General features: G+C 38.6%; 2 protein-coding genes across 16 annotated transcripts in view; one reads left to right on the top strand and one right to left on the bottom strand.

The window, feature by feature from the left end:
- The window catches only part of MMS22L (MMS22 like, DNA repair protein), a 159,217-nt gene extending 152,979 nt beyond the window's left edge, over positions 1–6,238 (top strand). The window contains exon 26 of the mRNA XM_017958125.3: positions 6,157–6,238. Coding sequence (XP_017813614.3) covers positions 6,157–6,196 — 40 coding nt within the window. The 3' untranslated portion in view covers positions 6,197–6,238. The remainder of the gene's footprint in view (positions 1–6,156) is intronic.
- The window catches only part of KLHL32 (kelch like family member 32), a 214,905-nt gene that overhangs the window by 12,975 nt on the left and 174,273 nt on the right, over positions 1–27,657 (bottom strand). For 7 of the 15 annotated variants that reach the window (XM_021936810.2, XM_003897934.5, XM_021936812.2 and 4 more), the window contains 2 exons: positions 15,828–16,554; positions 2,586–2,644 (listed from right to left, as the gene is read on the bottom strand). In XM_021936810.2, the coding sequence (XP_021792502.1) occupies positions 2,586–2,644; positions 15,828–16,554 (786 nt within the window). Of the gene's footprint in view, positions 1–2,585; positions 2,645–15,593; positions 16,555–18,816; positions 20,285–23,520; positions 26,044–27,657 lie in introns of those variants that run through there. The other 8 variants (XR_004184570.1, XM_031667692.1, XM_031667693.1 and 5 more) reach the window with 5 other exon arrangements.

The following is a 27,657-nucleotide window of genomic DNA, read 5'->3' as shown; positions in this document are numbered from 1 at the left end:
CAGCAACAAACCACCCACACTTCCTTTTATCAGCCTCCTTTAATATATTAACAGTCACATCTTTTGCCAAATTGGGAGAGGTTATTTCTAGGCACATATTTATTTGTTTTGGTGGAAGACTAAGTTTTGTTTTGTTTTGTTTTTGAGACAGAGTCTCGCTCTGTTGCCCAGGCTGGAGTGCAGTGACATGATCTCGGCTCACTGCACCCTCCGCCTCCCAGGTTCAAGCCAATTCGCCTGCCTCAGCCTCCCAAGTAGTTGGGATTACAGGCATGTGCCACCACATCTGGCTGATTTTTGTATTTTTAGTAGAGATGGGCTTTCACCATGTTGGCCATGCTGGTCACGAACTCCTGACCTCATGATCCACCAGGCTCAGCCTCCCAAAGTGCTGGGATTATAGGCGTGAACCACCATGCCCCGCTGGAAGACTAAGTTTTATATGATAACTTTAGGGAATGGTGAAACCTCCAATATTTGGTTCTGGTTCACCCTCAGTAATGAGAAGAGTATGCCCAACCTTTCATAAAATAAGGCTCTCATTGTAAAATTAAATGAAGACCAAACATGACTTTAATTTTAAATCTCAACTAAGTAATGGACAGGTAAGTAAAGAAAGTAATGGACAGGTAAATAAACATAACAGTTTTCTTTCTACCTAAACACTAAGCATACAGGAATAACCCAGATTCCTTTTTGCCAAGAAAAAAATGGATTTTGGCCAGAAAAAAAAAAAAAGTCATATGATGTTTTGAATACATAGAATTTTACCATTTCACAAAACTGTAAGGGAAGAAGCAAAAGACAACAACAATAAACATTTTGTATAAAAATTGATCCACTCTAATAGGCATATAGACTAGCTCATTTCTAATTTCTCTTTTAAAGATACACTCAAGAAAAGAAGTGATTTGTACGGCTTGAAAAGCTTGCATTCATCTGTTCCCCCATTCAAACATATCATAAGAATTTCCTTCCAATCAAATGTCTTCTTTAATAAAAGAGTCAAGCCTGCCTTTCAGCTATTTTGCTAATATCTATAATACATTACACATGAATATATTTAACTCAAAACTCTGAGGATGCTTTTCTTAGGTGTTTTCTATGATACAACCCATTACAGTATTAGGAATCAATGTTTGCATTAGCAGTCCAGTCCCCTGCCACCAGACTATGGATGCCATCTGGTTTGCAAAGCCTGCCTGCATCCCCTGATTATATCTTCAGCTTCCTTCACTGCAGTGCCTGCCAGGTGAGCCGCCAACCACTGCAAAGGCAAAGAAACAGAGAGGCCTGGTGGGGTCATTCCTAATAAGCTAGCGTGTGAATACTAATCAGTGGTGGGGAAGCAGAGGTCACCCCAGCCTGCCTGTTGGCAGGTAGCAATGTGCTCTGTGGCAGATGGCAGGCATTATCGACTCTCCACAAAGGCCTAGAAGAGAAATAAGCACCAGGGCCGAATGATAGAGTTATTGAGATTCTGAGCAAGATGCAAGCAGATGTGATGTTTGCCAGTACCCACTGTAAACAATATGCCAGCAGAATTTTTTAAAAGAGCATGTGTGTACAAACATGAAACAGAACTCATTTGAGAAATGTTAACACCTTCTTCCTCTTTAACCACATGTGCACCAAACTCAAGCAACTGCAATTAACGATCCCTCTTGAGACAGCTGACCCACGGACATTTGGTTTCTGAAATCTACAGCTTCTAATGACATCAGGAAACACACTTTGCAAAGAGAGAAATGCCTTCATTAAATACAGAATCAAGTAATTGCTAAAATAAAAAGATACCAAATACACTGAGTCCACTATGGACATAAATTTGGTGACCAGTCCCAACCCAGACTGCCAAAGCCAACCTGTTGTGTCATATCCCATTACCTTCAACTGATGAATATTAAACCTACAAATCATTTCAGAATACTGTCATAATCAAAAATATTTACATTACCAAAATCATAGAAATGGCAAAATTCAGCACACAATTGCCAAGGTTCATACATATTTTGGTATATGGAAAAGAGAACAAAAATATTTCCTTTGGGGGAAAAATAGTATTTGGGTGTATATGAAAAGTAGTAGACAAAAGAAGGTACAGGCACCATCCAAATGCATATTCAACCCCCAGCTGTTAGATGAAAACTCTTCAGATACTTCCCATCTCTCAAACTCTTCATATACTTCTTTAGAGTTGTCCTAGATACTGTTTCAGGTCATTTGGGCTATATTAAGTTAATACTTGTGTTTTAGAATAAACCATAAGCATGATTCCCTCCTAGAATGGCAGCCCCTTCCAGAAGGACATTGCAATAGGACAGTTAAAATCATTTCTATATTATGCAAAACTCTGAAAGGGTGATGTGTTGTGTATAGCACAAAACTAGAGGAGCTGAAATTTTTTGAGTAACAAAACAAAAAAATGAACCAAAAAGCAGTTTAATAAGATGCTTCCTTTTCTCTATATAAGCTCAAGATGCATATCTGTGTGTGTAGACTTGGCATTCCAATTACTAATTACTCTGGAATCTTTTAAAATTCATTTTAATTAAAATAATGAGGTGTTCTTATATGATTCTTACCTGGTTAGGTTCATATACCATTAGCCTGTTCTGATATTGTGCCGTATTAGTTACTCCACCTGTAATGGATTAACATGTGTTAGAGCTTTTCATGAATAAGAAACAGGATATTCCAACATAAGAATGAGATACAATTAAAGGAAAATTAGCTACTGCTGAGGATCTGTTTGTATACCCTCATGGTGAGCCCATGACATAATTAAGAAGCTTATTGTTGAAGCAGTTTCATTTTCAAGAAACATTTCAGAAGCAATCCAGTTAAGAGCAAGCAACAAGTATGCTGACATTACCAAGAGGGCCCCAATTCTGACAAGCTGTTCTGCATGGCCAGAATGAGGGGCAAAGTATTAGGGAGTGAGAGTGAACATACTATACACAGACAAATCTCTATACAATTTATGCCAGGGACATAGTTAAACGGAAAAATCTTGTCCTTCACTAAATTGTCAATTTTAAAGCTCGGACCTCTGTACTCTAACACAGTGATATCTTGATATCTTTTGATATTACTTATCAAAAAAAGACGTAAAGCCAGTGCTGTCCAATAGAATAAGAGCCACATATGCAAGTCACATATGCAATGATAAATTTTCCAGTAGCCACATAAAAAGTAAAAAGAAACAGTGAAATTAAATTTAATAAATTTTATGTACCCCAATATAGCCACAATTATCATTTCAACATGAAATCAACAAAAAACTTAAGATTTTTTATATATCTCATATTCTTTTCTTTCATAGTAACTCTTCAAAAGCCAGTGTATATTTGACACGACGCATCTCAATACAGATTAGCCATGTTTCAAGGATTCAATAAGCCACATGTGGCTAATGGCTACCACATTGGGCAGCACAAATCTAGGGCTCTTCAGTGCAATTGCTATTGTCATCAACCCTTTTGAAGCCCTCTTGACAACTGCTAAGATCTAAGAGACTTGAGACCCACCTAATCAAGAACCACTAAAAAAATAATCACACTTCCAGCTAAGTTTCTCTTATTTGTCCTCATACTTCTTTTCATACTTGTAGTGTATACTGAGCCCTGTAAAACCCAGAAGTTATACATTTTGCTTTAAGTTTTACCATTAAGTGGAAAAACTCTAAAAAAAAATACATAAAACAGCATAGTAAGAAAATATCACCAGTAGATATTAAATGTTAGATAATAAAATATCAAGGATATGGGACCAAAGAAGTCTATCTTTAGAAATATTGCCTTACACATTCTAGGCACTGGTATAAAATGAATAAAACTCTTATTTTAATAAGTGTCACAAAGAAGCAGCTAATTTTTCAATAAAGATATAAAATTAAGCCAAACTTAAAAAAGTTTTTTATTGGAATTTTTTGAATTTAAAAAACATATACTGTTAAGATACTGACCAAGATGGCCTTAACATTCCCCTAGCTTGACTAAACTTAAAAAGGCTGTTTCCTGACTCTAGGCCCTTTGACCTCCCTTTTCTTAGATTACTTACTTTAGAAAACTTGTAATCATAATTTCTTTCTCTCCCTCTTTCAGATGTAAATCATTTTAAAAGCTGCTTGCCAGTTTTACAACCCAATAATATCTTCCTTAAGGTCCAGAGAGCCATTCCTTTGAAATGTAATCATCAAGGAAGATAGTCCCCTATATCCCAGCCTCTATGGGAAAGTAGGATGGTAACTTTTTTTTTTTTTTTTTTTTTTTTTGAAACAGTCTCGCTCTTGTTGCCCAGGCTGGAGTGCAATGGCGCAACCTTGGCTCACTGCAACCTCAGTCTCCCAAGGACCCTAACTTTGATAGGCACCAATTAGCACCAAACACAGATGGCCTAATCACAGAGACCAAAATTTTCAACTCAGAAATAACTGCATGGGTACAACACATCCATTAATCAAGCTCCCCCAAAGTGTTCTTCAGTACTTTTCTACTAAACCACCCCAGTGCTTAGAAACCCTCCTCTTAAAAACTTTGCTTAATAGAATTGATTTCAAACTGCATTCTGATCTCTCTCTCCTATTGCAATAGTCTTGAATAAAGTCTTCTTTCTCTGTTTAACCTTATGTGGTGCAGTTTTTGCTTTGACAGTTCAAATACTTTGAGTAGGAAACCACCATCAACTACATGGCTAGGAGTCAAGTCAATGAGAATCCAGAGGATTAGTGTCTAATCCTTAACTGAGCTGGAATAATCAATCAAAACTAATGGATACATAAAGTGGAAGGAACCTATCCAGGCCAATCATTACTCTCTCACTCAACCCCAGGAAGGAGATTATATCTTTCATATAATTGGCTTTGGCTATTCTTAACTAGAGGACTATTTTTAAAATTCTCTCAGAAGCTTGAAGATTTAAGATTTTAAAGATCAACGAAAGCTTTGTCTGCAGAGAAATCCACAAAGAACACGGACATGAGCTTCCTGCCCTCAAAGAAAGTCTTCTCTGGATTTCTCATCGAACATCTCATTTTAAAAATGAAATCAGAGGAAAGGAAAACACACTTAAGAAAGCTAAGGCTGAAATGCCTATATAGTCAGGATGTGTGTCAAAATATAGAGTTGTGTTTGCTTTCACACCCAACCTTCCCTTTCTTGTGTGATTAAAAACAGAATGTTCAATAATTCTTTCTCAGCATAACCACACAAGAATAATTTAATCTCTTGAGACTTCACAAGTCTTCAGGGTTAAAATAATTGCTAGTGCTTTTGATCTGGGCCATAACCACCAGATTAATGTCCAGTTTGCCTACAATCACTTCTCTAACTGAAAGGGAACAGAGGGCAAAGCTCCACCCATCATTTAAAGACTTCAAAAGTTTCTCTACTTGTTTTAGAAATATGGGACAGAATTAATATCTACTGCAGTAAACTATCTGTTTTATGACACTATTTGAAAATACTTACACTACTCTATGTATCAGACTCTGCCCATTATAGATTAAACATACAAGCAATGGATTAGAATGTAGCTATTACATCCCCTCTCCCAAGCAGGGCATACAATTTATCTCCATGCTTTTCAGAACTATTATTTACTATCTTCCACAAATGCAGCTATAATACATTTTCTTCTTAATCTGCACTCAGTAATTAGATTCTTTACCCTTACATACAAATTTTCACTCACATGACAATGCTTAGAAATGAGATATTAAGTTACTAGTTGGGAGTAAAAATTAAAGTCCCAGTTATGTGATATTAATAGATTCCCTCTAGAATGTTAAACCACAGAAGGTGCCTAACAAACCTAGTGCTGCAACTTTTGCCAAGTCAGGATTGCAAAGAAAAACCTTGGAAACTGGTTCTATTGCTTTCCCCTTTGAAATAATTTACAAATGAGCATATAAATAAAAACCATTTTTCTTTCAATACTAAAATACATTTTAAAAAATATCCAAGTTTGCAGCCCACATTTCTTTAGCAGTGTTACTCATTTGCAGGGCTTTATCATTACATTCCCTTCACATAACAGTCTTCACTTTTAGATTAATCTGCTGAAATGAGATGCTAAGGATTTGCATACAGATTTGACTATACAAAAATAGATATGGAATTAATAACAGTCTCTATATGTTTTAATTTCTCCTAGACTGGAGTACCCTTGCCTGCAGCAGTATTCCTGGCTTTGAAAGTCATCAAGCTGATTTGTCTGCTCTGGGTTACGATGCCACATGCTGCTATACTGTCCCCTGCAATCAAAGCACTTGCAAAGATAGATTCCATGCCTTCCTCTATCGAGTATATTTTATAGATTGGCAGTTTTGATCTCCCTCCCCCACCCCAGGGGGGATAATCTGCATCTTAACAGCTTTCTATAGATACATCTGTCATTAAATATGCCATCTCATATCAGCATCCATTTTTAAAACCAAGTTTTCTCTAACTTTGAAGTGCCACAGTGAAAGTTAAGACTTTTCAGCCAAAATTGAAAATGAGCAACCCTGTCTTATACTTTTGAACTGTGACTTAAAGATATACTGCAGGTTCCCCCAAAGTCAAATAAGTCTTTAAAAACTGCCAGAAGGAATGAAAAGTTACCACCATGCTACCAGCAGTGAGAAATGCTTTCTATCATCAAGACAGGGGAAAAGCATTTTTCTTAAGCTTCCCTGTGCAACTCGCCACAAAATGTTGTGACAAATGGATGAGTGCATACTGGAGAGATGACAAGCGACTGCCAAACAAGCAACCTTTGTCTCTGCTACTGAGATCACTGACTCTCAAACTCATATTCTACTCAAAAGCAACAACTGGTCAATGCTGACAGTACTCATAAAATAGAGTGTACAGAAAAACTGCTCTCATGGTACATGGTCAGACTGGGTCAAGTCTGATGGCTCTGCTAATTTTCTTTTAATGACAGAAAACACCTCTGTTGATTAAATAGAGTAAACTGCAGGAGTAGATGCCTATGGTTCTTAATGCAGTGCTAATGCACAACCAGGACAGAGTGGGATGCAAAGAACTGATCCCCACACACAGGGTGGAGCATGCTCCAGGTTGGAATTCTGCCAGCAAATTCAGGATTGAGGAAAACCATCTCAAGTTTTCTGCAACTGTCCTGAAGACATGCAGTGGCCAGGTTCACACTAGTCTAAGGGAAGAGTTTCAGGACAGGCTGTGGCATTAACATGGGTCCTCTATGACTGTATCCTTGGGGAAGCCATTTAACACAGCCACGCTCAGCTTCCTCATATGCAAAACAGACATGATGATACTTCCTCATAGGTTTCAGATGAACTAGAGTGCATGGCATAGAGACAATCTACAGAGGGAAGTTTGCTACAATCCTGTAGCTGTTTATAAAAATTTCTTACCATTTCCATGAAAGATACAGATGACTGTATGTGAAATACTGAATTAATGAATGAATGAATTGCATAGTGTGAAACAGATTTCTTATAATTCTTTTTTCTAATAACCAGAGTTACCAGGGTTTTTTTTTTTTTTTTTCAGTAGTCAAGGTCCTTTTCTTTCTTTAATAGTTTAAGCCTCTCTCTTCCATAAACTTTCTCCAGTTCTTGAAAGACTAAAACTTCACGCTTACAATTTAATTACCTAAAGAATAACCTGCCATTAAGTGCGAGTTCCTATTAGTCATTGTTTAGAGGGCTACACTCATTGTTAGCCCTTGATAAAAGTAATATCATAGGAATATTTATAATAAATGCAAAACCAAACTTATTATCTATTTTTATATGACATCAGACTGTCCATATTTTCTGGACATTTATAATACTAAACAATTATAGCCAAGAATCTTTCTACTAAATTAGCATCTTGACTAGAAGCATACATAATCCATGCATTAAATTAAAACTAGCATCCATATTATTTCTGTCATACTTGAGGAACCCACACAGATGATGGGTACTTAATATACTCAAAACCTGCAAAGTCTCTAATTTACAAAATACCTATAAAGGCAGGGTTGCTGCATTTGAAAATATAAATTATGTCATTTAGAGCAAATAGGTACAAACTTGACCCAGAAATATGTAAAATATGCATTATGTATTATTTAATGAGTGAAATGATAAAATGGGGGTGAAATCAACCATAATGCAGATATCAACTAGATTCACCTGCTCTTTATAATCTCAATAATATTCACTTTAACCCCCATTCTTCATTCTATAGAAAGTTGAAATCCTGCCTCCAAATATTTTTGCACATTCCCAGCAGGGTCAAACTCTCAAGGCCACCTCTGTCTGTCTTTAATGTCCCAGCTTTGATGTGCTCTTGGATCTTTTATCTCCCTTCCACCATCAACCAAGTTCTTCAGCCATTCCCTACTTCTATGGCCTAGCTTTAAACATCTTCTTTCCTCTTGGAAATAAAGCAAATGATATCGTTCAAATATTCTTTGGTAGAACAATACAGCTCACCATTTAGTTTACCATCTTTTACTAGACCCACTAGTTAGACACAAATGAATCATCTAAACAAGAGCGGTTCCCTCCATGAGAAGAGTTCTGTAGCCAATGATTTGGACATTAAAAAAAAAAAAAAAAAAACCTTACAATACCAATTTTAAAGGCCATTAGACTCCTGTAGTACGTAACCCTTTCAGAAAACAATTTTCTAATCTACACCAATGTATTTTAGAGTAGATCCATGTTATCACCTTTCTCTTTACATTTTAACTTTATGTTTTAGAAACTGAACTGTAAAATCACAGAGAGACATTATGTGTCTCTTCTCTGCCCTGTAAAGGATGGACAGTTAAGCAATTAAGGACAATCAATGATTGTTGATTCTAAACAAATCTCCAGATAGCACTCTGCTTCTGTGTATCATTTACTTTCAGTCTTATGCCATTTGGAAGTTCTTTTTACAATTTAAGCATCTATTTTGCAGACCTTCACTGTCATGATAAACAACTGGTAACCTGTGTGGTTTGGTGGGAAAAGCATGGTCTAAAGAACCAGAGACACAGAGTTCAAATTCTAACTCTTGTCAGCTGTTTAAGCTGTGTGATCTGGGGAGTCATTTAACCTTTTCAAGCCCCATTTCCTGGGCAGTGATGTGAAGGTAAATAAACAAAGTACAACTTCTTTGGCATACAGGTAAGACAGTTTAGGATGAAAACTTTGTTAATTATTTGGAGAATGTAGGTGATCTGATTGCTTTCTTTCCTTTAAATCATTAGCTCTCTAACAAGCATTGTAGAATACTACATTTCTGTTTGGTTTCCACCTCAGTTCAATACTACAGTGGCTTTCTTTTCATCTCTTTCAGATGTGGGGTAGAAAAGATTGGGGCACAAGTGAAAAAAAGAAAAAGTAACTGCTGGGGGCAACTGGTTGCTAGCATCTAAAGCAACGAAGATTTAATTATTCATGGACATTCCAATTCACTAGGAACTTTTAAGTGGATGCGCCAAGTTACCCAGCTCCAAACCTCTATCAGGCAAGTGGCTTCCTCACATCATGGCTGCCTCCAGCGACAACAAGGAGCATTCTCTTACTCCTTACTCCCGCAGCACACACTGGAGCAAACCGTCAGCCCTTGCCTCTCACTTAACTGGGATCCTAGCTTGCTGAACTCCTTCCAGGAGGATCCTCTGGACTATTCCAGTTTCAAAATCTTTCATCATGAGTGAATCCACAGACCTGCCTTCTTCAGTCCTCTGCTGAGCACCATAAAACGACAGAAATTTGAAAACGGAGCCACTACAGTTTTGTGGTTTCCAAAGTTAGTGTGGATTCTGTACACCTATTTTTATTTAACCGGTTAATTCCCTCTGTTCTCTCTCAGAGGCTTATTCCAAGGTCACTCTCCTCAGGCCCTCTACTTAGTCCGGACAGGCACAATCTCGACAGACCTGTTTCTCATTTGTATCAATCTACAAGAAACTCCTCAGGTTCCTGCCCTTCACCTGTGAGCTTACCTAGGTTCACACCCATAATTATCTCCTTCCCTCCAGGCTTAAGGGTCCCTCCCTTCTCAAGTTCAAGACCTGACACCTGCCCAGCTCCCTCTTGCCTTTCAGGACTCTGTGTCTGTTGTCAATATTGTATCATCAGGACTCTTCACTGTTCCTGGTACCTGGGAAATGCTCTCAGCGTTTACCAGCCAAATGGATGCCCCTCCTCCCTACACCTTCAATTTCACTCTCTTTCCTTATTTACAAATATGCTTAGTGCACTTGCATCCTTAAACAAACAAAATCCCTCCTTCACCTCTGGATTTCCTCTTCTAACTACTCAGCCAAACTCCCCTCTTCCTTCCTTTCTTCAGCCAAACTCCCCTCTTCCTTCCTTTCTTTCCTTCTTAATCGCGTTTATTCTTCCTAAAGCCAAAATGCTTATTAATTTATAGTGAAAAAATGAGGCTGTTACATGAACTAAAATATGTGTATAACTAAAAACAGCACATTCTCTCCCTATATGTATACAGGAAGCCAGATTCTTAATTGGAAAGTTGTCTGAGAAGCTCAGATTCGGGGATTGAAGTTTAGATAATACGCTTTTTCATTAGTATTAGACTAAGACGGGCTTTATCCTAACTTTTTGCCAAGGTAATCTGTACCTGGGGTTTCTGTTTCCTCACGTTTCTATCATACCTTAAACTACTGTATTCTAGTTTCCACCTTCTTCCAATCCCCTGAAACTGCTTTCACTAAAATTTTCCCAAGTAAAAAATGCAGTGGAAATATTTTGGACCTTAATATCCCTGTAGTATTGAACAGCTCTCACTGCACCTTCTTTTTCGGTTTTGGTTTCTGTGACACTCCTCCTCCTCCTCTGACCCCGCCCATTCCACATTCTCAGGCTCCTTCCTTAGTACCTGCTAACCCTGCACCCTCCTTGCTACTGTTTCCCAAACTTCTGCCCTTAGCTCCTCTCCAGACAAACTCTTATCCATCTCTCTTGTCACACTCTCTGCCTCCTCCTCCTATTATCTCACTTACATTTGCTCTGAGAAACCAAAGGCAAGATCTTCTCTCTGAGTCTGAGAAGAGGGGGTTCTGAGGAAAGTGAAGAAGTTCCAGCCAGTGAAGGAAAGGCGTGAGAGAGCAGCAGTAGGGTATAGAGAGGGCTAAGAGTGCCACTGTGCATGATGTGCTGAGAATATACCCGTATCAAGCCTTCCTGCTGATTGTCCTCCTCCCACAGGCGGAGCTGCCTAGGTACAGACACAGACCAAGCAGATCACTGGGTTTGTCAAACACTGCATGTTTCCCAGAGGACAAGATAATTATTGAAGTGATTGGACCATGAAGTTCAAGTATGAGGACAGGGAGGAGTTAATGGATAATAGAAAGTAGCTAATGGACCTGAAGCTAAGTTAGGCACCTTCAGGGTTAAAATAATTCCTCAATTATTTTAGGTGCTACCTTTCATGCCTTCTGCAATAGTCACTCCCTGCTTTGCACTACTTTTGTACCTTGGAAAGACTTCTGCTGTCACCCTCTAATTACCTGTTTGAAAGTCTGTTCCCTCTACTATATGCTACTTTAATGCTCCAGCACTATCCCGGAACAGGACTTGGAGAGGTTAGGAACTTTAGCTCAGCATCTCATGATGGATAAAAAATGCAGCACAAGCTTTTTGTGTGTGACCACAGTCTGTGGTCTCAGTGCACCACAACTCAGGCTCTGCTATGCCTGCTTTTAGTTCCCAATATTTTGTCTACAATTCTTTTTTTTTTTTTTTTTTTTGAGATACAGGTTCACTCTTCTTGCCCAGGCTGGAGTGCAGTGGTATGATCTTGGCTCACTGCAGCCTCCACCTCTCGGGTTCAAGCAAGTCTCCTGTCTCAGCCTCCCAAGTAGCTGGGACTACAGCACCTGCCACCACGCCCGGCTAATTTTTGTATTTTTAGTAGAGATGGGGTTTCACCATGCTGGCCAGGCTAGTCTTGAACTCCTGACCTCAGGCGATCCCCCCCTCCTCCGCCTCCCAAAGTGCTGGGATTACAGCTGTGAGCCACTGCACCCGGCTTTGTCTACAGTTCTCAAGATGTAAGTAAAACAATATCTGCATAAAGATAAGGCAATTCTATTTTTAAATGTTAATAAAATTTTACATTATTTTAATTAATACTAGAAAAACCCAAGTCCTATTAGTAGCTTTGAATAAATTAAAGTTATTTAAAATGGGGCAATGCAAACTTCATATAAATTTAATCAAGATGAAAATACACATAGCTTCTAGGGAGTTAAAGAAGGTTTAACAAATGTCCTTTCATTAACGAAATATCTGAAAAATTATTTGATTGCCAGCTCCTAGAGGGCAGGAAGTATGTTTGCTAAATGAATTTCATGTATCTGTGACTCAGCACTATCCTTTACAAGGGTGTGACACTCACCAAGAGAATCAAGAAAGCACTTAATATTGCTTTTGAGCAAATGCAGTAACATTTGTCTTATTTTTATAGTTTTAAAGCACTAACTTTGCAGTTAGCCTCTTATTTTGTTATCATTTGATGAAAATGAAAAAAATAAGCTGTTCTTCAAGATGAGCTCAGTATTAATTTTCCCTCACACACAAAAAAAGGTTTTTTAGTAGTTCACAAAGTATACCTTCCAACAGAGAGCATATATTTTAAAAATACAGCTGTAGGATATTTAAGTGCTTATTTTACTTTGATACTGTGAATTTCAAATCAGAATGGTACGGAACACTTGTGAATTGGGTCACAATGTCAAACGCTACAGGAGCCTGTAAAATTCGACTCTAACATCTTTAATTAAATGCTAATGGATATGTACATACAGCATGATTTTCTGAATTCCTTTCTGCTTGTCATACTTTAAAAACTATAAACAGGTTTCAAGATTTCCTGACCCCAAAATGGACTGAAACGGGGGAGAGGTGTGGAGAGGGAATGAGCATGCTGGAAATGTCAAGTCTCTAAAGAAACATTCATTCTGTGTTCTAGAGAACAGAACCAAGACCCTAAAATCCACCTTCTATAATCCATACTACCCCCACCTCAGGCAAAGTTTGCAAAATACCAGAAGGATGCCCCCATCAATTAAATTGGAAATACATGATTATTTGGTAAAGGATAAGGAATAGCCTCAAACATTTGCATCTGCTCCAATAAATCAGGTTACACTCCCAACTCAGTGATAGGCAGGGTGAACTATACCTGTATTTTTGTTAAGGGGCCCATTAGCAAATCTAGTCACCCCTCCCTATTCATGGTTAGATTCACAATTGATTTATTATAAGCTGGGCCTGAGGAAAGAGGCAGACGACTGAAGGCATTAGAAATGTCACTGGCGATTTCCTCTTCTTTCCAATTAAAGGTATTGTACTGTACACAGCAAAGTGAGTTTCTCATCTCAAGTACACAGTAGGGAGAAACAAACCTGAGAAAATTGTGATTGTTTTCATTAAGTATGGTTAACACAAGCAGCATATATTAGTGCAAAACAAGAACAAAGAAAATGTATTTCCTTTCACAGTAGGAGAAAAACAAAGTGAGACAGCAATAAGGATCTGTAATAAGTTGATAGATTTAATAAAATGGAAAAGGAAACATGTAGACCCATATTGAAAGGGAAGTCAACTTGATACCAGGACAACGGATCTAGCGAGTCTAAGAGGAGCTTCTGTGCTTTCTTAAGGCCTCACTAAAGAAGGTATTAAATCATGATATCTTTAAGACTATGTAAGGGAAAACCCAGCATTCTTTTACAAGCTAGGTTTACAGCCAAAACACAAGGAATATTTATTCAAATATTTACGAGAAATTCATACAAAACTTAGAAAATGCAGTGCAAAATTTAGGAATACAGTATTTTAATAATATGTGAAACTAAATGAGTCAATGGAAGGAATCTCAATGGGAGAAAACATAAATGGCATTGATTTCATAAACCCACCGTTGTTTTGCCATCCAAGACAAGTACAGATCTGTTCCTTCTATTAGCAAAGACTTATTTGCTGCCTAGCTTGAAATTTCTTCAGCACAGCTAAAATAATATAGTCCTGGTGGTTATTAACTCCTGACATATATATTTAAAGAAAAAGGAACAGTAATTAGATAAATGAGGTTTTAATTTAAATATATCTACATATACTAACATACATACTTGTTTCTAATGTTTCTTTAGTATAGAGCCAGTAAATGTTGGATCCTCTTCATCTATCTGCTTCCTTAGTCCTAGTCTTCACTTCATTCATTAATTTATTGAGCACTTAAACTCTGATGTGAGCTAGGTTCTGTCAATAAAAATCAGTGAGTTGCCAATAACTAAGGCACCACTCAGAGAAGCTGAGCCTGTGACTGTCTTCCTGGTTATTGAGGACAGCAGAAGAACAAACAGTCAAAGTCCAAATGAATTTAGTTTAAAGAAGTGCAAGGGAGAATTTTGTCAGAGCAGGTGTTAGAACACTAGAGATGATTATTGAGGAAAGCTGAGAAGCCTTTGCAGGTGTACTTAAAGGTAATGATTTCTTCTAAGTACAAACATCAGGATTATTCTTAATATTTAAGTTTTTTACCCTTTCTATTCCTCTTAGTGCTTGATGACATAGAAATCCAACAAGCTCCATTTGGGTTACAATACGAGTATCTTCCAACTGGGAGAAAATTCAGCTTTCTTCCTGATAGAAAAACCTTTCAAAGGAGAACACTTGGGGCCCTTCTCAAAACTAAGATTGAAAACACAGGTTGATAATGTGATGTTGATAGCCATATGCCTCACAGACTCCTTCTGTATAAGCAAAAAGGCAGCCCAGAGGGGTGTGAAGGGTCTGTGGGTGTGGAGAAAACAAGATTGGCAAGGAGTAGTTAACTGTGGATTCTGGGTTGTGGGTAGATGGGGTTGATTATTCTAGTCTCCCTACTCTTTCCATAATCAAAAGGTTTTCAAGAGATGAAAGGTAAACTAGAGCTCAAACTGTACCATCAGTAAAAATGGGAGAGTAAATTGGAATGAAGGGTTAGAACAGCACAAGTAATTACCATTCACAGATAATTTTTAAAAATTTTTTTGTTTTAGGCTGGGCGCAGTGGCTCACGCCTGTAATCCCAACACTTTGGGAGGCCAAGACTGGTGGATTGCTTGAGCTCAAGAGTTCGAGGGCAGCCTGGGCAATGTAGTGAAACCCTGTCTTGACAAAAAATACAAAAATTAGCTGGGTGTGGTGCTGGACTCCTGTAGTCCCAGCTGTTTGGGAGACTCAGGTGGGAGGATCACTTGAGCCTGAGAGGTGGAGGTTGCAATGATTCGAGATGGCACCACTGCACTCCAGCCTGGGTAACAGAGTGAGACCCTATCTGAAACAACAACAACTTTGTTTTGTTAACTTAAATCCCCTCCCTCAATGCACAGCATAGTGATTATTTGGATATATACCTATTGCTATACCCAGAAAAATTGATTAACTGGGCTTTTACTTCTCTTGCCTTGTCTTTGATGAAATGGCTCTAGTCAGGCAGCCAGGGGTGAAAGAAAAAGCAAAGGATCTAGATAAACCACAAGCTGTGCAATACAATCCATGAATAATCAAGAGCTGACAGGAGAAGGTCTGGTAGAAAAAAACAGTTGTGATGGACCAACAATTTCCACCTTGAATTTTTATTCCATTAATCACTCAGAAAGTCACAGAAAGTCGCATTATTTCCAATCACATTGCTCTCTAGAGTAGGTGCTCAATAAATGAATGTTAATTAGCTAAAATGGCACGCTTGTTTCAATCTTTCAATTACACATGGCCACACTATTCAAGCTTGACTTTTAAATGTATACCACAATGAAAGTGTGTTTTGATAAATCCAACGTGAGGTGTGTTCTACCTGATATCCAAAGAAGACCATCAGCCACATATCCAGCATGGCATGAAAGGGATCTGTCAAAGGACTGAACAAAAGTCCATTTGTTCTTCTTGGGGCAATATCGCTCAACTGTAGGTAGAACCTGGCGTAGTTCATTTCTGCCCCCAACTGCATAGAGGTATTCCTCCATGGCACCCAGCACAAAATGCTCCCGGCAGTTTTTCATGGGTGCTATCTCTGCCCAGGAATTACTGCGGGGGTCATAGCGACAGGCAGTCCTCACGGCACACGTCCGGCCACTGGCATGCTCAACTTCCCCTCCAGCCACAAACAGGAAGTCCCCCATGACTGCCACACAATGGTGGCTCCTTCCCACAGGCATGGGAGCCAGCTCACTCCAGTTGGCAATGGTGGCTATGAGAGCATTCTCCTGATCAACGGGATTGAAGTACCGAAGTTCCTTGACCTTGCAGACCTCGCGCTTTTTCCCACCAATGATATACAGAGTGTCTGACTGGAACCGTGGTTTGGTCCTGCGAGTCTGCCAGACGGGCTGTGCATAGATGCTCTGGTGGTATTCCAGGGCCTCGTTGACAAGGGCTGTTGCAGTCTCACTTGCTTGGACAAGGGGGTGGGACAGGGCAACTGTATGGAGAGTATCCACATCCATTAGGCCAAAGCGGATGTATTGCAGGAGCTCGTCCATGTGCTGGTAGTGGCAGTTGTGTTCCAACCACCTCACAGCTAGCTGAAACAGAGGGAAGCGAGATGAGAAGAGATACAAAGGTAAGAAAGAAAGAGAGAAAGCAACAGCATATAGGTAGGTTACCTGTATTCTTCCAGGCAGGGAATAATACAGACTTTCTTACAAACAGTATAACTGGAATATTTTGATGCCCAGATGAGTAACTTTTATTCTGTATCAGCAAAGACACAAAAGAACTCAAGACATTGCTGTAAGGGTAACAAACAATGTGAAGCAACACTGATGGGGGCTTCAGATATCATTTGGGGTGAACAATAATTGATTTTCAAAGAACAAAAATACTGTTGTGAAACAGCCTGTTCCCTTATGTTTCATGCATAAGAGGCTCAGTACACCCCACCACCAGGAAATGTCAATGGTGGGCAGTGTCATCATAGCTCAAGTAATATATGTCAACCCATAAGCCAAGGTGCTGTATCAATATGAGTAACGTAAGAAAATATGTGATCATCTGAGACCACAGGGTGTACTTGAGAGAAAATCAATATAACACTAGTAGAATGATTTAGAAAGAAAAAGACTCCCCCTCCCACCCCACATTCCTTTAGTAGGTATAACAGTCAGGAAGCAATAAAAGAAAGAGTAAGATTCTAACCTATTAATTTTTTTCCCTCAATTAATTTTTACCTTGAAGACAGTTGTTATTTGCACATGTAAGATATTGGCAATTTGTTAGAGTCATTTTCACAAAAACAGAATATAGAGGAGATCATCTTTGCATTATGTACATAATAGCGGAATGTAATCCTAACCTTTTTATTCCTTTCAGATCTCTTTTAAGAAGGAAAGGAGTTATAACATTTTGATATCAGCAGTGAGAATTTCTTAAAACTAAAGAAGGTACATTGTCATAAATAATAAAAATTATTGTTTAATTTTATTTATAATAAAATCATATAAATAAAATTACACATTTATTATTAAATAAAAAATTATTGTTAATTTTGTTATGACAATGTACTGCTTCAGTTTTAAGAAATTCTCCTTTTTTTTAATTAAAAAAAAATCATCAGGGCCAGGCACAGTAGCTCATGCCTGTAATCCCAGCACTTTGGAAGGCCGAGGCAGGCGGATCACGAGGTCAAGGGTTCGAGACCAGCCTGGCCAACATGGTGAAACCCTGTCTGTACTAAGAATACAAAAATTAGCCTGGCGTGGTGGCACATGCCTGTAGTTCCAGCTACTTGGGCGGCTAAGGCAGGAGAATTGCTTGAACCTGGGAGGTGAAGATTGCAGTGAGCTGAGATTGCATCACTGTACTCCAGCCTGGGCGACAGAGCAAGACTCCATCTCGGGGGAAAAAAAAAATCATCAACGAAAAAAGCACAGTTCATTTATGGAGCACCTAAATTATTTTAATTAGTGTGACTTAATAGTTACATTTGGCAAACCTTCCCAGACACCAGCATAATGAAGTATATCTAACATCTCAGTCAACGTATTTGATATGAATTATTCTTAGCAGCACTTAAAGTAGATTTCCCAGACAATGTGAATGTGAGTCTGAAGGAATTAGCAGAAAAAAATGAAGCAAAGAAAGAGAATATTAAATAATTTTGATAGGGGCAGGAGGCAGGAAATTCTGGGAAGAAGGTGGGTCCCAGTGAGGGTCCCACCCTCAAGCCTGCCACCGCAGCCCAAAGTGAGAACATACATTCCTGTTTTATGCTCGAATGTTGACTTTTCCAAAACCACCCATGACCCACCCCACCCCCCATCCTGTACCCATAAAAACCCCTGACCCAGCCAGCAGAGGGGAGAAGCAGTTGAACATCAAGAGGAGAAGCAGCAGCTAGATGTCAGAGACTACAATTGGAAAGAAGTGGCTTGACTTCAGAGGGATGGCTTGACAGCATAGCTTCAGAGAGGAGTCTGGTGGGTGATGGCCAGACTTCAGGGGAAGATTACCTTCCCACCCCATCCCCTCTCCAGCTCCCCTTTCTGCTGAGAGCCACTTTCACTGGCAATAAAATCCCCCACAATTACCATCTTCAACTTGTTTGTGTGACTTCATTCCTCCTGAATGCCAGACAAGAACTCAGGTGCCAAAAGGGTGACCCTCCACTGAGCTGTTAATATTTAAGCCACCCACAGATGGCAAAGATAAAAGAGGGCAGACTGTAACACTCCTTCTAGGGCTTTGGGGGCTACAGGCACTCCCCACTAAATGGTGCAGTGGGGCCTGCATGGAGTTTTGCTCCTGCCAGTGCCCAAAAGCACTTGCCAGGTCCTGCACCCACTCACCTGCATGTTCCCTCCCATGAGGGGTTGGGTGCAGCTGGTTCGAGTGAGTGAAGTTCACCTCTGCTGGCGCTGAAGCGGCTGGCTAGCTCCAGCACTCACATTCCAGTTCCCGCCCATGAAGGGGTCAGGGAAACTGGGGGCCCGCCCAGGATCTTCCTCTGGGAACCTGCCTAGGATACATCAGAAGGGTGAGTAAAATGCAGATCTGTTTCTTATTGTCCTCAGACTTTCCTCTGAGCTATGACCCTTGCAGAGGACAGGATGCAACCCTGCCATCTCTCTCTTTCCCTCAGGTGAAAGGAATGTTGGCTCTATTTCCCTTCATGGAGGTTTAGTCACCATGTGGGACCAGAATAAAGTCCTGGGGCAACTGAAGGCATCGGGCCAAGGCCACTCCTCAGTGTTGCTGGAAGGCCCCTGGACTGGACCCAGTCCCAGATTTAATGGGTGGTTGGCTAAGAACCCCGCCTCCAGACTTTTCTGTGGTATCTTTCCTTTCTTCCTTTATGGTTTGAAATGGCTCCTATCTGTTATTTTATAATGTTAAGGGTTTTGCTACAAACTGCAGAAATGTTACTAAGTAGAATGAGCATTTGGCCCAGCAATCAGATAAGCAATTCAGAACAATATGATTTTCATCTCTTCTTAGAGGTGCCACAACCACCCCCACACCAACAGCAGGAGGTGCCTGTTTTGAGTTTGCCCCTGCCAGCGCCGAAATAGCCAGCTAGCTCCATCACCTGTGCTCCAGTTCCCGCCTGCAAAGATGTCAAGGAAAATATCCTGCTTCAATTTTATTGTGCTTTACTTCCTTTTTGAACCATGGAATCAGGATTCTGGACTTCCCTGTTCATATGATAGATTTCACTAGGGGATGGGGGGGAAGTGTACTGAGGGAGGGAAAAGGAAATGTCATATTCTCAGACCACTGCTCCTTGGCAAACACAAACTGGGTTTTCATCCTAGTGAAAAGAATCACTAAACTCTCTAAGGCGCTGGATGATTTCGGACATTCAGAGTTTCTGCATCTATTTGAAAAAGGGTTCCAAAAGTCGAGATGCATTTGGGGCTTGTCTTTTTTGTTTTCTGAATCAAGTGAATGTGGAAGTGAATTCACTTCTGCAATGTAATGAATTGCATCTCTTAATGAGTGACAGACTGAGAGAAATGAAAAAGGAATGTCGCTAGGTGCCAAGGAGGCAGACACGGTAGAGGTCAGACCAGCGATACGCTCTAGATGCCTTTATAGAAGGTAGCAATTTTAACTAAATAAGGTACGAACCTGACAAAAAAAATTATCTATGTACGGTAATATCTGCAATAATCAAAGATATTGCAAAAGAAATGAGTGATATGGAAAAATGATACTCATCAATCACCAGGTCTCTGCCAGAAGTGGAGACAGTTCCCACATGCCGCACCCTAGATTTTCCCTACCCTAATCTTGGAATTTTCAAGAGATGGGGTTCCAATTATTTCTGGGGAGACTGTTCAGCAACTTGATAAATAATTTTCCACTCTTTGCCCACAGTTTTGCAAAAGTTCTCAGGGATAAAGTCATCTGGTTCAAGGTCATTCCTTAGGCACCAGGTAAAATTTTCTGAAATATAATATTTGCTATTGTTCCTAATTTAATCAAGTAATTCTAGCTGATATTGCTTTGCTCTGCAACCAATTTCTTGGCATTCTTATATCCTTACAGTTCTGCATCTTTCATATAGATACTACGGGAAACAGCACTAGAGACATTAGATAAATATCCATGTCTCCATAGGCTCTTTTTATAGCATAGTGCTGCCCATTTAATTATTTTTCTCTCCTCATAAATCAGTTCTTCCTATGCCATAATCAATCTTCTAGCCCATCTCTGAACACCCTCCGGTTTATCTTTCTAGCAAACAGTATTACTAACTGCGTGAGAAGCACACAAGCCTCAACTATGCTATGCTTTTAAGAAAATCTCTAAAGAATAAAATTGGCCATAGAACAGTGACCACTGTGATCTATTACTGATTAATTTCTGGTTTGTAGTCTACCATCATCCCACATCACATGTGTCGTGATGTTTTCTATGTTCAATTTCTCCAAATACTATGTATTACAGAATATTTTTTGCATAACTATTAGTTTGCATTTTCTGAGATATTTTTATCTTATTTCTTTCCAACATTTCTAACTTCTCATAGATTTCATGTAACTTTCAACTTTTATCATTTATTAATATTTTCAGACTATACACATCATCCCTACTTGTTGGGTTTATATTTGTTCCAGATCAAAGGTGAATCTAATTTACAACTAACTATCTTGTCGCCAACTACAAACTTAACATGTACACAAATTACACGGAGGTTTCTGGTCAAAATCTAGGCTCTGATTCAGTAGGTGGTGGACTGGAGGATGAGGAGTCTGCACTTCCAACAAGCTCCTCGTTGCATATGCCACTGGCCCACGTACCACACTTTGAACAGGAAGGCTTTGGACAGATTTCCATTCATAACAGTATTCTCCTATCAGGCTGTCATGAATTTAGTTACTCTAGGAAGCTGTACATATTAACTGTTCCATCCACTACGGTAAATTGCTGCCTTACCAGAGAAAATTCACTCTGTTTTTTTAAATTTAAGCAGGTATAAATCCAATGAAGTTGAAGTAATGCTTAGGTTATGATATAGGATACTTAATTAGCTTAATATTACAGATGAGGTAGCATTTTTTGAGACCTTGGTTCTATACAGTCTATAAATCGATGGCTGATTCTGATAACATAAAGTAAGCCATAGAAACACTCTGCATTTTTGCCTTTGCAATAATAAACACATAAATGTAAAAGTGTTACTGTGCTCTGTTTTTACATTCATAAGAATCTAAAGGAAAAACCCCACTGAAATCACAGATAACTCTTGTTTATTCAAATAATAATTTTAAAATGGCAAAGAAAATTCAAAACAATGGGCCACTTCAAAATCACCTTGTGTTGTGAACCTCATCTGACACTATTCACTGCCATGCTGGTGGAGGGAATCCTGGAGCCCATTTAAGGAGCTTAGAGACTACAGCAAGAAGAAAGCTGATTTATCATTGCGGCATCATAGAACCCAAAGACAACAGTTAGCTTTGTGGTATATTTTGGTGCTTAAGCTTGAAAAAGATTATTCTTGGAACTGGTGGCTTTTAAAATAATGACATTACACTGAGAAAGCACAACTCAGGGTAAGCTGAATCCTATTCTAGCTTATTTATTCTGGCATACTGAAATCCCTATCACCCTAAATTCTAGGATTTAATCGGGAAGAAAATGGAGCAGGCAGCCTTTCTGGTGGCCAAGCCAGCAAGAGTGGAAAGGAAATGACAGATTCAGTTTAGGAGAACATTACAAAAGAGTGTTTAGGAAACATGGCCATTAGGTAAGACAATTCCTAAACCACCTGAAACACAGTGGACGTTATTTCCACGTACAACAGGAGGCCTCTCAAGCACCCTGCCTGACCCAGTTCACCTGACCACAATGGAGAACTGTTCCTTCCTAAAAGGAACATTAAGTACAGTTTAATCCAACTTCAACCCAATTGATCCTCAGATATTTGCTAAGAACAGCACCTGACCCACAGTTTGCTATAAATATTTGTTGCATAAATGGAAAATCCTGTTTTTAGGCTATTTCTCACATTCTCTTAAACAAATAGTATCAATTTCTTTCTTCACACATACATACACACACATATTTATCTATCACAGGCTTCAGTTTTCTATTTTATTATCTCATCTTTATGGCTTTCTTATAAGGCTTTTATAAGCCCTCAAGGCTCCACACTGCAGCATTCAGTGCCTTAAACATAGATACATAAGCCCTTGTTTTCCTCCCTCACATGTTTGGTGTTGGCCACTTCTATTTGAGATTCTTGGCAAGGCAATAGGCACTGTAGTCTTTTAAACCTTCACATAACTTATAAAATATTTGAGCAAGAAGAAAGTTGAGTCCATTTGGCTCAAGCTTTTCAATTTTACAAATGGAAATCAAATCCACACAAGTTAACCGACTTAACCCAAGTCATACAATGAATTAGCAGAAAAGCTAGAACTAGAAACTAAGTTTTTAACCTATACAATGTATTTTTTATTATATCTACTTGTCATTATTTTTCCATCAATAATTATTTCAAGGGAAAATCCAGGCAAATGCACTAAGTCCAAACATAACTTCTATATTCAATAAATTAGAAAAATTCTGCTTTAAAAATAAGAATGCTTTGCTTCAAAATAGGTTGGCAGTATTTTTCAATGAGCCTCATTTATGGATTACTTCAGAAATAAAGACAATAGGTTTATGATACCAATTAAAGAGTTTGTAATTACAGAACAAATACTGAGGGGAAAGGACATGTCTGGAATCTTGAATTATTGCTTCACTTTTTATGAGAATATATATTTTAATTTATTCATTTATTTATTTATTTATGTATCTATTATTTATTTATTTTTGAGACAGGGTCTCACTCTGCTGCCCAGACTGGAGTGCAGGGGTGCGATCTTGGCTCACTAAAACCTCTGCCTCCCAGGCTCAAGCGATTCTCCTGCCTCAGCCTCCCGAGTAGCTGGGATTACAAGCACCCGCCACTACCACCCAGCTGATTTTTGTATTTTTAGTAGAGACGGGGTTTCACCATGTTGGCCAGGCTGGTCTCAAATTCCTGACCTCAATGATCCATCTGCCTTGGCTTCCTAAAGTGCTGGGATTACAGGTGTGAGCCACTGCACCCGGTCTATTTTTTAAATGTATTTTAATTCTAGATTATTTCCTGTTAACTAAAGTTGGCCCAAAAATATACAGAACAACTAATCCCTTCCCTAATCCCTTCCCTTTAGTTTTCTCAGCATATCCCTACTGATTGCTATTCTACAGAGTAGAATATATGATATATAATCCTAAACATAATAGTATATAATCCTAAATGCCACAAATATTGCCCTAGTGCAATTAAAATATGGAATTTACTCATATGTATTTCAGAAATGTATCAATTATATGAAAAAATGTTATATTCCTAACATTATCAAGTCCTCATATTGTGATTCTAATTCCTTTATTGTTCATGTGAAACACACTCAGATAGAAGCTGCTATTTTGACATCTAAAATTCCCGATCCTTTTAAAGAAGTGGATGTTTTGAATTCTGTTTGTATATACCCATATATATTATACACTATAACCCCAAAGGAATGCCAAAACAATGAAGATATTATTCTCAGATTTCCAGAAAATACATTAATTATGAAGTCATCCAAATTCAAGAATAGACATCATTGCACTCTTCCGCAGAACTGTCTTTATATCTTGCAAATACATATAAATACAAGTGCCCTTAAAAAGCAGGTTCTCATCAGATGAGTGATCAAATCTTTTAAGCAATGCTAACAAAGAATAAAGCCCTATGACATTGCCTTAAAGTAACAAGTATTTTTTTGTCTTGGTCTACAAATATTGTCTTTTACTTCATCATGAAGAGCTGAGTAAGCAATGACTAGTATTTTTGCTGATAGCCTTTATTCTGCTCCTTGACCAGGGGCAGCTATTATTGTGCTCCTATGTAAAATCTGGATGCAGACAGCTCTGCTGAAGGTGCACACTAAGTCCTCCTCTTTGCAGAATCCCACGCTGTGAAGCACAAGTGTCCATATCCTTACCAGTCTTGTCATCCCATTGAGATACGCCAGGGCACCAGTTTCCCCTCAGTGCACAAAAGGCAGCATAAATTCCACACTTCTTCAAACTCAGAAAAAGACAAAGGAAGGGCACAGGAGCAAGTCAAAAACTCACTCCTGAACCTCCATCAAAGAGCAGGGCAAGTTGACGAGCTCTTGGGCAACAAGCAGCAGGAAGCCAGGAAAGCATGTTTTAATAGAATGGATGATGATGCATCGACGAATCTTTTCCTTTCTAAACAGAGTATCGAACATGCTCTTTATCTTCTAATTTGTGTTCTCAAAGGGAAGAGTTCAGTGATCGTTCTATATTAAAGTACATTGTTTTATATGTCATTTTATAACACCTTGAATTCCAATGAAGGCAAAACTTTAGCATGTTACTGTTTTAATATTACATACAGTTTCTTTAAAAATGTGATGTTTCCCTAATGCAAGTGAGCAAGTGTCGCGATTTGCCATGCAATACTACACAGAAGCTCACCTCTGTAACGTGAGTCATGTAAGGTGAAATAATGATGTAATAAACCAGAATAACAACTGCCATAGAGAGAAAAGTATATACTAATAAATAAATGCGACAGATCTTATAGTTACATTCTCTTCTTTGAGACCGAATGAAAAGTTTCAGTTCAAAAAGACAACTTTCCCATAAAATCCAAAATCACCAGAAACTAGGGACTCAGCATCAGAGCATTTTCCTTTACCAGAACAATGAAAATGTTACCATGGAGGAATATTAAAAATTATAACAGTGCTCACCTGAGTGCTATAATTAAAACTGTGTCAACATTTTCCTTGTAAAACAGATCTTTCAAGGGAGATTGCACATTAACCATTATAGCTGACTACAGACTTATGTAAGACGCATAGGCTATTTTTTCTTCTAAGAAATATATTTCAATGGAACCAAATCTGATGAGGCCCCGGGCTCATATACTGTAAGAAAAAATAAACCTGACAGATTTTTAAAGCAATATTCAGTTTATCACAGATGATAATAATACATTATTTCATTGTTCCTTTAAAATTCTGTGAAATTGAAAGATTGGTAAATGTTATTACGTTCACCTTTAACATATGATTTGTTCTCTGGTAATCATCTTTAAACATATTTTTTTAAGTACATACTTCAGAACTCCAAAAGCAAAAAGCCCTTGCAACTAAAGGTATCTCTTTCCCACAAATGGGGATAAACACACAGGACTGGAAGAATCACAACAAAAACTACCCTGAGACCTGCCACCTGTAAGTTCCAGATATTTAAGGGGGTGCACGAAAGTGACCCGAGTTGTCCCTTTGCTCAATCTTATAACAATAACAAAAGAGGATTTGTTTAAAAGGTAAATTTTATATCAAGATGAAGAGAAAATCGAGATAGGATAAGAGGTGAAGTTAATAACCTATGATATCCTTTTTACCTGTGAGATTCAGCCACCAGTGTAAGCTGATCTTTGAAAAGCCAATATTAAAAGGGCAACGTGAGTATATGGCTGATATTGGATCCGTTATTTGGCTTCTCATCTGTAAAATAAATTAGTTGATGAGAGAGTGTCCTCCTTCTCTAGGATATATGTTACCTATGGATCCACCAGAAATCTTGTCAAGTAGAATTCTCTAATTTTCCTACAGGTGGTAGAAGCAACCAATATTAATCTAGTATCCAAGTCACAGGTTTCTGTAGCACAGATAGTTTTGATAAACCCCTTCTCTGAAAACCAAGGTGACTTTTTTTGTCTAAACTCTGCTTGGCTGAAATGTCTGCGTGAATGTTTGCACGTATGAAAGTGCACGTGCACGTGGGGCCACATGCGGAGAAGTGGGTTACATCATAGTCACTCTCCCTAGGAACAACTTTGATCAGATTATATTATGAAATTGAATAATAATACCATCTCTTGTAAAAATAAAATAAAATTTGTGCCGAATAATAAAAATTTCAAATTTATTAAGGTGACTGCTTCAAGGTAATATTGGTTAGAATCCCAGAATAAGATCTTATACATGGCCGGGCGCGGTGACTCACGCCTGTAATCCCAGCACTTTGGGAGGCCGAGACGGGCAGATCACGAAGTCAGGAGATCGAGACCATCCTGGCTAACACCGTGAAACCCCGTCTCTATTAAAAACACAAAAAATTAGCCGGGTGTGATGGTGGGAACCTATAGTCCCAGCGACTCCGGAGGCTGAGGCAGGAGAATGGCGTGAACCTGGGAGGCGGAGCTTGCAGTAAGCCGAGATAGCGCCACCGCACTCCAGCCTGGGTGACAGAGTGAGACTCCATCTAAAAAAAAAAAAAAAAAAAAAAAGAGATCTTATACATAAATTGAAGTTTCAGTAAATTGTTCACATACATTTTACCTCTGGACTGTCTTTAAATGCACCATTCCCTCCATGATGTAATACAGTGGTATATTTATATTTATATATAATGGCATATTTATATATGTTTATTTATATATAATGGTATATTTATATTTATCTCACAGAGGTAAATATACCTTTATGATGGTGGAGGGTGGGAGGAGGGAGAGGAGCAGAAAAAATAACTGTTGGGTACTACACTTAATATCTGGGTGATGAAATAATCTGTACAAACCCCGATGACATGAGTGTACCTATATAACAAACTTTCACGTGTACCCCCAAACCTAAAACTTAGATGTATATATACCATTCCCATTCCATATCTAATATATACAAAACTTTTAAATGGCAAAAATGTCCTACAGGACAATAAAAAACAGCACCACCCTTGCCAATAATGTTGTAGGAAAAATGAAACTTCTTGGTCTCCTCATATTTGAGCAAAACACATGTACAGTTATAGAATAACACCCTATAACTTCCCTTCAATGGTTTGATCATAGTATCTGAGCCAAAAGACAATATTCATCCATCTAGTCACTGATGGCTGGGATTGCATCAGAGCATTACTCAATGCTGGATTGATTGAAACTTCTAAATAAAATGATAGCTCCTGCATATTTATATAACATGTCCTACTAGATATTGAAGGAACTTTGCATGTGGTCACTGAGATATTCAGTTAATATTGTTAGAACAACACTGGAAAATGAGAGAAAACCAATTTGATCAATAAAAGAAAACCCTTCTGTATCATATTGGCAATAGGGA

This window comes from Papio anubis, chromosome 6, assembly GCF_008728515.1.
Source record: "Papio anubis isolate 15944 chromosome 6, Panubis1.0, whole genome shotgun sequence".
Lineage (NCBI taxonomy): Eukaryota > Metazoa > Chordata > Mammalia > Primates > Cercopithecidae > Papio > Papio anubis.
The sequence above is the reverse complement of the archived record's forward strand: the minus strand, read 5'-3'. Positions and strand labels throughout refer to the sequence as shown.